Consider the following 11,761-nt stretch of genomic DNA (forward strand, 5'->3'; position numbering starts at 1 on the left):
GGGAGGGAGGGAGGGAGGGAGGGAGGGAGGGAGGGAGACAGACTCCTCTCTATTTAAATTTGTTCACTGTACAGCCTCAGCTAGTCAGCAGAGCCACCACAGACACAGGCAGTTAGGAATGAAGGGGAGGAAGATGTGTGCATGACGAGTCTGCCCAGCGAGAACTACATGAGCATGCCACGGCACAGCAAGACCAACATCCCACGGAAACATGGCAAGTACCCTGCCTGTCTGCTATATGCCCGTAATCAGCACTGAGGCGTCCCTAGTCCTTCCAGAGTCTTCAGTCTCTCAACAGGCAGTGCCTAGCAAACATGTGTCTCATCAGGCATGTTTTAATTCCTGTATAAATTAGAAGCAATTGGAGTGTTAATGCCACCACACTTTTGCTTCTGCATTTGATACTTACTGAAGACATTCAATAAATGTAAACTTTGAATGAAAAAAAAAAACTGAGGAATAAAAATTTGGTAAAAAGAAGAGTGGAAAAATACATGAAGTAGGGAACAAAATACACCAGCAAAAGTAAATAGTCTACTATGTGATATGGGAAACACTTAATAGTTTTGTATTTATGGCCATTATGAGAAAGCAAATATGACCAAGCAAATCAATGTTGGTTTAGGGATTTCCTGACATCAGAAATTAATAGAGGAGTACAGAGATAAAAATCTGCCAAATTAGGAAACTGTGCTCCTCACTTCCTATTTTTGTATCCAGAAGACTTAAAATCAACAAAATCAACTGTCCCCATCCGGTGGCACTGATACGAGCTGACAGCCCTGGTAGTGGATAAAAGGACCGGCTAGGGCTGGAGAGATGGCTTAGTGGTTAAGAGCATTGCGTGCTCTTCCAAAGGTCCTGAGTTCAATTCCCAGCAACCACATGGTGGCTCACAACCATCTGTAATGGGGTCTGGTGCCTTCTTTTGGCCTTCAGGCATACACACAGAAAGAATATTGTATACATAAATAAATAAATATTAAAAAAAAAAGGACCGGCTGTCTCACCCCACAAAGGATGCAGTTGCAGACACCCCCAGCACATGAGGCTACACTGACAGCTAACAAAGATGAAGTGCTGGGCCCAGTGTTCTCTCTACACACTCAGAGCGAGGACCCGGGGCAGGTACCATTTGGAGAACTGAACTCCTGTACTTGTGTGTATGCAGCAAACACTACTAATTGCTGTTCCATCTCTCCAGCCCCATCAATAGAAACTTTGTAACATAATACAAAGCCCCAATGTGAACAGCCGATTTAAAATAAGTCACCTGCATATCTGTGCTTTCTAAACATTAAAGATTTAATGTAATGAGAAGTTGTAAAATTTTGTCTAAAAATAAGAACACAACACTCCTGAATATACCTTTGATTAATCTTTCCTTATACTTAAAAACATCAATTTAAAAATACACACAAAGGGGCTGGAGAGATGGCTCAGCGGTTAAGAGTATTGCCTGCTCTTCCAAAGGTCCTGAGTTCAGTTCCCAGCAGCCACATGGTGGCTCACAACCATCATAGACAGAAGTTTCTGTCTTGACTGGTCCCACTGCCATTCAGTCTCAAAGAAACACACAGAGGTTGATATTATTTATAAACTGTTTGGCCTATTAGCCCAGGCTTATTATCAGTTAGCTCTTACAACTTAAATTGACCCACAATTCTTATCTATGTTTAGCCAGTGAATTGTTACCTTTATCAGTAAGGCATTCTCATCTTGCTTCCTCTGTTTCTGTATGGCAACTGCATCTCTGCCTTTCCTCTTCCCAGAATTCTCCTAGTCTGGTCACCCCACCTATAACTCCTGCTTGGCTACTGGCCAACCGGCGTTTTATTAAACAATACGAGTGACAAATCTTTACACTGTACAAAAATACCACCCAACAGCACTGTGATTTCTCCTATTACTGACCCAAGTTTCTTCACCCAAGATTCACTTCCCTTCTCAGGCCTAACTGCTTGCTTTGGGCACTACCTATTAATGGGCACAAGCATCTCACAGCAGGGATGGGGCGGCTCTCTGACGTCTCTATCTGTATGAAACATGAACTATCTGCTGTACGGGATGGAGTCTTCCAAAGTGTTCAAGGAGGAATGATAAAAGATCTGTGCAGGGTATAATCTGGGAATTATACACAGAAACAAAAAGAAAATCAAACAGGCAAGACAGGGAGGCAACTGATATCAGTAACAAGAATATCTGTGTGTGCACTTGCGCGGGCATGCATTTATATATACTTGATTACACAAGCATACACATCTTCAAAGAAGCCAGAGGAGGATGTCTGTTATCTGTTGATATCACTCTCTGCCTTATTCCCTTGAGACAAGGTCTCTCTCTGAACCTGGAGCTAAGTTGACAGCCAGCAAGCTCCAGTGATCCTTTTGTCTCTATAACCTAACAATGCTGGGGTTACAGGCATGGGTGTATCCATACTCTGCTTTTTGCTTAGGTGCTGGGGATTTTAACTCAGTTCCTCATGCTTGCATAGCAAACACTTTTACTCCACTGGACCATCTCCCTAGCCCTGTTGGGAAACACCTCTAGTAGAGAAACCATATTATTGATAGTGTTGTGGATGGTGGTGGTGACTGAAAATGAAAGAATTAAGTAGTAATATCTAACTCAGATGGACATGGGGAAGATGGAGCCAGCAATGACAATGATATATATGTGTCCATGTACCACGGAGAAGAGTAGAAGAAAGTCATTTTTGTGTAAGTTAGGGCCAGGCAGTGAAGACCTATCAAGCAGCAACACGCCATTCTGACAGTCGTAACTCAGCAGATGGAGGAGGTGCAGCATGGGTGCAGGTATGGAAACTGAGTAGATGGGTATTCTCCCCTGAAGGGCACAGGGTAAAGCAAAGACTGCAGGGAAAACAACTCTCTTCCTGAAGGTTTGTTTGCTGGCATGACAATTACAGAAAGAATAGATGTACATGTGTCAGGGTGTACTGCAGAGGAGAAGAAACTACAGAAATATGTCTCAACTTGATTTTCTCTTCTTAAAGCAAAGATCAAGGCCATAGGAGTTTTAAGGCTGTTGACTTATCCCTACTTATAATCTAAGACTACAGATCTCAACTTCAGTAGATATTTTCTAAGCATATCCACCACACTGGTCTGTAGTAGTAACAGTAACTATCCTTCCTGCTGGCCACATTAACTTCAATCATACCTTTACTGATTGAAACATGAATAGATGAACAAACAGCTCAAGGCACTGGGTGGGGGACAGGGTCAGAGGGCATCTCCGTGCCTGGCATCCTTACCTCAGAGTCAGAGCTGTCCAGCTCAGCCAGGGTTGGAGCTTTGAGCAGTTTCTTCCGCTGCGCAGGCCCGGGCTGGGCAGCGCTCAGTCCATTTTCCTTTGTTTGAGATGTTAAGCTTCCATTCGCCAATGATGATTCCCCAACATTCTTTGGAGATTCTGGGGTAGTGACGTCTAGTAAGAGAAAGGCAAAAGCTTACAGAAAAGGTAATCTGTGTTGGAAGCACAACCAGGTGACAGAATTTCCATGTCAAATAAAACACAAAGGCTCAGTACAGTGATGCCATGCCTGTGCATATGGAATGTTTGTTAAAGCTACTGTCAGATTATTGCCAGGAAAACCTAAGGTGGATAATTATATATTCACATTTGTAGTTTAGAACTCAGAGTTGGGAGAAACCTTAGATAAACGACCTTGACTTCTTGTTTCCCAGATAAATAAACAGAGGCTCAGAGCAGCTAGCTGTACTCATGCTAAGGTACCCGGGTAGAAGAAACATACAGCACACACTGTCTCCCTAGGGATAAGATCTAAAAATGTCTTGTCCTAAAAATCAAAGAAGTTAAGAATCTATACTCATATAAGCACATTTATGTAAGCACAAAGAATCTGGGACACATCTCAATACATCAGATTACATTATTAAGGGCTTACACCTTCAGCATGTGGGAGAAAATGTAGCAGTATACAGTTGGCATATGCAGACAGGGCTGGAGGTCTTCCTCCACGGCTAGCTGTCTGGGTAAGCTCCCTAATCTCCACTTCCTCCCGAGAAGCAGAGCAGTACAGATACAGCTAGCTGAGAGGATTAAGCAGGTCAGTAACTGTGAGTAACATTCTGTGCCTAGCACAGTCAATGTTAGCCAATGATAACACTAGTTTCCAGTTCTCCTTCTAAGTAACCCAAGCCCTTGACTGACACTGGTGTGGGCCAGAGCTGATTCCCAAGGCCTGCTTTTTAGTCTTCTAGCCTGGAATCCTCCAATGAAAACGGAATTGATTTTCTTGAACATTTCAAATAAAGACTTAACATGAATTACCTCAAATAGCTAACTATAAAATCAGAGAAGTAAAAATGTGGCAAACAGTGCAGGTTAATGCGCAGTTCAGAGCAATCAGCGGCTCTTTGCAAACAGAACCATCTATGAAGCTTCTGAGAAAGCTTCATGCAAACTGAGAAAGACTGTGGGAGGGGAAAAATTGTAACTGAAGGTTATTTTTCTCTCAACAAGTGCTATCTATATCCCTGAAGTAGAAAACACTCAGTATTTAAGTATGTTCTTATTTTATTTTGTTATTAATTTTTGGAATAAGGTCTGGTGTACACCAGGATGGCCTTGAACTCACTGTGTAGCTGAGAAGGACCACCTTCTGATCCTCATGCTCCATTTCTCCTGTGCACCACCATGCTCAGTCTGTGTGATGATGGGGATCTCACCCAGGGCTCTGTCTGTGCTAGGCTAGTATTCTACCAGCTGAGCTACATCTTTAGCCCCTTTATATCTGTGTTCTTACATTTTCCTTGACATTATTTATTACAATGATAAGTTCTTATTTAATATTTACAATTTCTAGCCAGGTATGGTGGCACACGTCTGTAACACCAGCATTCACAAGGCTAAGGTAAAAAGGCTAATTATGAGCCTGATAGCCTGGAATACACTGCAAGTAGCAAGACAAAAAATAATTTTATGACTAGGCAGTGGTTGTGTGTGCCTTTAATCCCAGCACTCAAGAGGCAGAGGTAGGAGGGTCTCTGTGAGTTCAAGGTCAGCTTGGTCTACAGAGTGAGATCCAGGAGAGCCAGGGCTGCATAATAAGATTCTATATCAAAACAAAACAAAACAAACAAAACATAGACAAAAAACCAAAATAAATAAATACATGGAAGAAAAGACAAACTGCACATTCATGTGCCTTCTCAGCCTCTCGTGTCCCAGCAGAAGCCAGTGAGACAACGCACCTCCCACAAAGAGATTTAGCAACAAGAACAAACCCAGTTCCCAAGACTGGGCTCATGCTGTCAAGGCAAAGAGATTTATTGGCTATATATTCATTTACTATCTTGCATTAAAAAAAAACTCAGACTATTGTATCATACCTACATTTCTGTGGATGTTATTGCGTAAGAAAATTTAAAAGTCATTTAAGGTAGATTAATTTTTTAAAAAAAGATTTAGTTTAGCCGGGCGATGGTGGCACATGCCTTTAATCCCAGCACTCAGGAGGCAGAGGCAGGTGGATCTCTGTGAGTTCGAGACCAGCCTGGTCTACAAGAGCTAGTGCCAGGACAGGCTCCAAAGCCACAGAGAAACCCTGTCTCAAAAAACCAAAAAAAAAAAAAAAAAATTTAGTTTTATTTTTTGTGTATGAGTATTTTGCCTTCATGTATGTATGTGCCTCAGGTATTCACCTGTACAAACCAGAAGTGGTTGTCAGATCTCCCAGAACTGAAATTACAGATGGTTGTGAGCTGCTACTGAGGTACTGGAAATCGAACCCAGGTCCTCTGGAAGAGCGACTCATTAGTCAGTCCCCTCAACCACTGAGCCATCTCTCCAGACCCAGGATAGATTAAAATTTTTAAATTGTGTTGATAGTATTTAATATTGTTTAGGTTAAAAATATTTAAGTAGTGTTGGTGTGGTGGTTATTCTTGGTTGTCAACTTGCCATCTGGGATTAGCTAAAATCCAAGCAGCTGGGCATACACCTGTGAGGGTTTTTGTTAATTAAATCATTTGAAATAGGGAGACCCACTCTAAATCCTGATCTTTCTGGGTGGGAAGGTCCACCTTAACCACGCCACACCTTCTGGTGACAGTCTATATGAAGGGCACAGAGGACATGCTTACTTTTTGTCTGTTTGCCCTCACCCTCACTGGCAAGTTCACTCCCTCACGGGGATACTGAAGACCATCGGAGACATCCAGCCCCTTGGACCAAACAACATTAGATTCTTGGACTTTCCAACAGAAGAAAGTCATTGTTGGGATAGTCAGACCACAACTTGTAAGTTAAGACACTCTATCAATTCATATGTCTGTATATTATCTACATATAATATGTATTGTGTGTATAATTCATCCTGTCAGTTCTGTTTCTCTATAGAACCTTGACTAATACAACTAGCAAAAATAAAAGTGTGGTATGGTGATGCACGCCTGCAATCTTAGCACTTGGGAGGCTGAGGCAAGGGAATGGCCTTGTTCAGTGATCAAGGTCTGCTTGGGATGTAAGGTGAACTCAAAGCAAACCTGAGTAACCCTGTCTCAAAACAAAATGGACTCCATTGGGAAAGTGCTTGTTTAGTGTGTACAGGCTCTGAGTTCAAGCCCCAGCACACATAATATCAGGCACAGTAGTGTTTCCTGTAATCTCAGGGCTTAGAAGTGAAGGCAGGAGGGTTGGAAGTCATCCCTGGCTACACAGCAAGTGTGAACCACATGAGACCTAAAACACACTCAAAAAAGTAAAGACCTAGGGAGGTGGCTTAGTCTTGCCCACCCAGTGCAGTTGGCAAAATGACATATGAACTGAAGTCTAGGAAAAGCCACTAAATGACAAAGGCTGCCCTGGGCTCATTTCATTGTCAGAGTAGGGGACAGGAGAAGCTTTCCAAGAGCTTGATGGTTGCCTGAATAAGATGCTATGAGACCAACGGCTGTCATGTGGCTCACTGCCTGAGATGATTGAAACAAACATCCATAGTAAGTTCAAAGTTTTGACGGGAATGTACTGGTAAAAAGGTTCTCCCAGGAGGCTTCAGGGACCTCCAAGATGAGATACCGTGCAAGAATCATTTCCTATAAGACTCAGCACAACATTTTAGGGAGTTTGATTATTATATTTACTGTTGAAACAATAAATACTATTATTTCAGTATACTAAGTGAATAGTCAAGCTCTTTTTGTTTCTTCGTTTGTTTTTCGAGACAGGGTTCTCTGTGTAGCGCTGGCTGTCCTGGAACTTGCACTGTAGACCGGGCTGGCCTGGGAATAAAGGTGTGAGCCACCACACATGGCAACAGTCAAACTCTTGAAGACAAAATTTCTTGAGAAAAAAATTCTGTATGTAGAACAAAATTAAAAATATAAAATAGAGATGATTTTAGTAATTGTCACATCTTAAATTCAGAATCTAAAAGGCATACCCATGATATTAAATACTTGAGTAATTTTGTGTCTGCTACTTTACTTAGTTGGAAGAAACGTGACTAGAACATGAACTAAATAGTTAATATTTGCACAGGAAGAATAAATCAGACTTACCTTAATTGATGCTGAATGGTTTATTAGGATTTCACTAAGAAATATTTCTAAGACTCCCTGAACAGCAGAATATGCATCCCTTCATCTCAGTCTGCACTCAAGGTCAAAGTCATTATTATCTACGCTACACGTTTAGACTGTTTACTCGTTAGGGTGCTCATTTTTCTAAGATGTACTTTAGCCTTTAAAGTTGGAAGAATGGATTAATCTTTTCCACTTATAATCTGGAACATTTTAGTCAACAGTCAAACGCAACAGTGAAAACTATGGAAGCAGCATAAGCAGTCGACAGTGAGGCTGGGGACATACAGGACACCACTAAGGCACGGGACAGACCACAGCAGACAATGGACACTGACAACAAAACTATTCTGCCCTGGTTTTCCTGACACAGGGCCACCATGAGCCTGTAAGAACACCAGAAATCACGTGCAGAAGCATGTTCGAGAGCATGCATGCTGTCCTGACCAGCCAATACCAGCCTGCAATCCCTATGTTTAGGTGGCCTTCTACTCCTTATCCGGCCAATGGACACGTGCCCAGCAGATGTCCAGAGTGACAGTGGCTAGCTTTTAGAGATTTGGCCTAGCACACATGGTCCAAAAATTTGGTTTTATTTTCCAGTCTAAAATTTTTACAGGTTCATTGAACACATAGTTCATAAAATAAATAAGATTAGCTAAATGGATAGAGAAAAGAGAAAGGCTCTCTGGTGGTCAGTCAAAAATAGTTAATGAGGACCAAACTGCTAAAGTCATGCTTGAGAGCTACAAAAACAAACAGAAAATTAAAAAAACACGTGGAAACTAACTTGTAGTTAGAAGACAATAAATATTCAATAATGACACTAGAAAAAGATACTGGAACTCACTGGCTTGTTATGCATAAATTTGTGTGCCAACAATTCTTTTTAACTTAGGAAGTATTCCATAACATTTCTAGAAACATTCTGGGAAAATACATCTTGCCTCATTTTAGCTGGAAATGGTAACTTGTGAAATTAAAAAATTGAATTTGAAAATATAATAATTAAGAAAAAAATGAAAATCTGCTCATAAATGTATTTAAATTTTTATTTTAAAAAGGAGCTAGTTTTACAATAAAATATAGTCATTTTCAATTTTTCATTTAACCATTATCCCGGATTACTAAACAGGAATTGTAAAGCACACTGTAGAGTTAGGGCACACATCAGAGAGCCCTGACAGTGATCTTCTGGGACCAGCACAGAGCCATGAATGACAGGCAGAGGGCACAGACGGCAGTTCTGCCCACTGAAGCTCACTTCAAAATGGTTTCCTTACAGTTTTTTTCTGTTTCCTTACAGGAAAGGTCTGACCCAGTGAGAGCCGCCACGTACCAGGCAGCAGCCATGTCCAGTCTGCCAAAGGCAGCACAGCTCTTCTGGGAGCTGCAGATTCACTGTGGCTTTAATTACGCGGATTGCTCTGAAATAGGTATGCTATTTTGTTTTACTGACCACAGCTTAGAAGAAAGCTTTTCAATTTTCTTTTCTGACACGTCTAAACAAGCAGACAAATGAATGTAATTCACAGAAACCACACAGCCCATGTCAGGTGTGAAAGTGCTTTTTTTTTGTTTTTTTGTGTTTTTTTTTTTTTTTTTTACCTGACAAGTCAAAACTGTGAGACATGCTAAGTGGCCGCATTGCTGAAAAAAGAAAACAAACAATAAAGAGAAAGTAATTCAGCCATTAGGGATCCACAGGGAGACAGGACAGAGGGAAGGGGCAGAGTTCTCACTGGCAGTCCTTGGAGGCTGGCTAGAAGCTAGTGGATACAATTCTGAAACATAATAAAACCACACAAGAGTCTTAATTCCAGTTCCAGACAACAACAATTTGAAGAAAAAAATACCATTTTAAAGAATACACTGAGAATGAAAACAAGATAATGAGAAAAAATATGAATCTCATCTCTCAAGAAGTGATAGCATTCCTTTTGTATGCAGTGGTCAGTTTTATTCAAAAGTTATGTTCATCAAATAATAAGTATCTTGTAAACGATAATATGTGATTGCCAGGAACTAAGAATTTAAGCATTTCCATGCAATGTGCAAGAGTTTTAGATGTCTCAGGAAAGTGAACAGGGATTTTGTGTTGATGAGAATAATTTTCTACCCACCACTCAAAAAAATAAAATACTCAGTTCTACACTCAACTATATCCCAGATTTCCCTTGCTAAGTATAGCAAATAAAATAATACATATTCTCAAACCACTCTTCAACCAAGTCTACTAGTATCTTTTATTGAGCTCTTTTCTGGTACATGAACATAACTTTTGAGTAAACTGACCACATCATACAAAAGCAATATTATCGATTCTTGGGTAATGAAGTTCATCTCCCCACTCACTCCCCATAAGCTAACTGAACCCAGGTCTTAATGCAGGGTAGACAAGTACTCTGTCAACTCAGCTACATTCTTGGCTCCCCTTTTTGTTGTTTTTTGGGTCTGAGTGAAATCCCTAACTGAGGCTTTCATTTTTCAGCTCCATATACCACCAAAAGGACAAGAGTGAAGGATTATAGTAAGATGTTTAGAAAAAAGTACCAGTGACATAAATAGAGGCTGAGGAACAATAAATAACAGTAACTACAGACTTACTAGGAAAAAAAGGAAATTAATGATGAAAGATTTTCAGGCATAATCAATGTTAAACCAAGAGAATGTAGATTTTGTAGTTTATGTCATTATTTACTGGACTCACTGAACATAGCGGACAATGAGGACTGCTGAGAAGTCAAGAACAATGGCACTGGGTTTTGATCCTACTACACGTACTGGCTTTGTGGGAGCCTAAGCTGGCTGGATGTTCACCTTACTAGACCTGGAAGGAGGTGGAAGGTCCTTGGACTCCCCACAGGGCAGGGAACCCTGTCTGCTCTTCAGGCTGATGAGAGAGGGGGAGTTGATTGGGGGAGGGGGAGGGAAATGGGAGGCGATGGTGGGGAAGAGACAGAAATCTTAATAAATAAATAAATAATTTTTTTTAATTTTATTTTTTATGAGTTAAAATATGTGCTTCCCTGCTCCCCTATCCAACCTTCCTTTATCCCAATCATCCTGTTTCCCCAAGTTTCCCCCATCTGTGTATGGAGGCTGAAGGACAAGCTTGGATATCACCATTAGGATGCTTTTACCTCCTTTAAGACAGTCTTTCAGTGGCCTGGATATTCCGAATTATCCTTCTATTCACTGTGATGATGAGTTGCTCTCACCGTTAATAAAAAGCGGTGGTGCATGCCTTTAATCCCAGCACCCAGGAGGCAGAGGCAGGTGAATCTCTATGAGTTCGAGGCCAGCCTGGTCTATAAGAGCTAGTTCCAGGACAGCAGGACAGGCTCCAAAGCTACAGAGAAACTCCGTCTCAGAAAACCAATGAATGAATTAATGAATGAATAAAATTAAAAGCTGACTGGCTGATGGCTATGCTGGGGAGACAAAGGGCAGAGTCAGAGGAGACACCATGAGACACAGAGTGAGCAGGATGGGAAGTATGTACATGAGGTAAACGAGCCTTGAGCAGCACAGATTCACAGAAATGGGTTAATTTAATTTATAAGAGCTAACTAAAAAAGAAGCTCATGCTATTGGCCAAGCATTTATACTTAATATTAAGTCTCTGTGTGGTTATTTGGGGAGAAGCCTAAGGAAAAAGAAAAGTCTGCTTACTCCTGGACTTTACCAATGAGGCTAGACTGGTTGGCAGTGAACCCCAGGAACCCTCCTTCTCCATCTCCCTCAGCGCAGCAGTTCCAAGCATGCACCGCCAGGCTGGACATATGTATATGGCTTCTAGGACCAAACACAAACCCTCCTGCTTGAAGGCAGGTGCTCTCCTGCCTGAGTCATTCCTTACCCCTCACTGTTATTTGTAATGCCCGTGCTCACAGAGGATGCCAGTGGATTTTGAGACCATGGATAATTCTCTCTTAGTCATTAAGACATTTCTCCCACTATCTGCATTGTTTCTACTTGTAATTACAAGGAGAAAACATAAAAATATCTAGAGAAATTTGTTTTTTCAAGTTAATCCTGCCAATTATATCCTAACCAAACACCCCAAAATACAAGTCTATAGTAAAACCCAACGCAATCTCTTCCTTTCCATTTGAGGTTAAAGACTAGTTTAAACTCAGAATTGTAGAAGCAAGAATCTCCGAATAATCATTTTCTTTCTTTTTGAAAAA

The 11,761-nt window shown here is 41.1% G+C and overlaps 1 protein-coding gene across 4 annotated transcripts in view; it reads right to left on the reverse strand.

The window, feature by feature from the left end:
• Spire1 (spire type actin nucleation factor 1) overlaps positions 1 to 11,761 on the reverse strand; it is a 102,278-nt gene that overhangs the window by 17,305 nt on the left and 73,212 nt on the right. For 2 of the 4 annotated variants that reach the window (XM_005356226.3, XM_013349543.2), the window contains exons 8-9: positions 9,177 to 9,218; positions 3,278 to 3,450 (exon numbers count right to left, since the gene is read on the reverse strand). In XM_005356226.3, the coding sequence (XP_005356283.1) occupies positions 3,278 to 3,450; positions 9,177 to 9,218 (215 nt within the window). The remainder of the gene's footprint in view (positions 1 to 3,277; positions 3,451 to 9,176; positions 9,219 to 11,761) is intronic. The other 2 variants (XM_005356227.3, XM_013349544.2) reach the window with 1 other exon arrangement.

The sequence above is a fragment of the Microtus ochrogaster genome, chromosome 18, assembly GCF_000317375.1.
Source record: "Microtus ochrogaster isolate Prairie Vole_2 chromosome 18, MicOch1.0, whole genome shotgun sequence".
In the NCBI taxonomy this organism is placed as follows: domain Eukaryota; kingdom Metazoa; phylum Chordata; class Mammalia; order Rodentia; family Cricetidae; genus Microtus; species Microtus ochrogaster.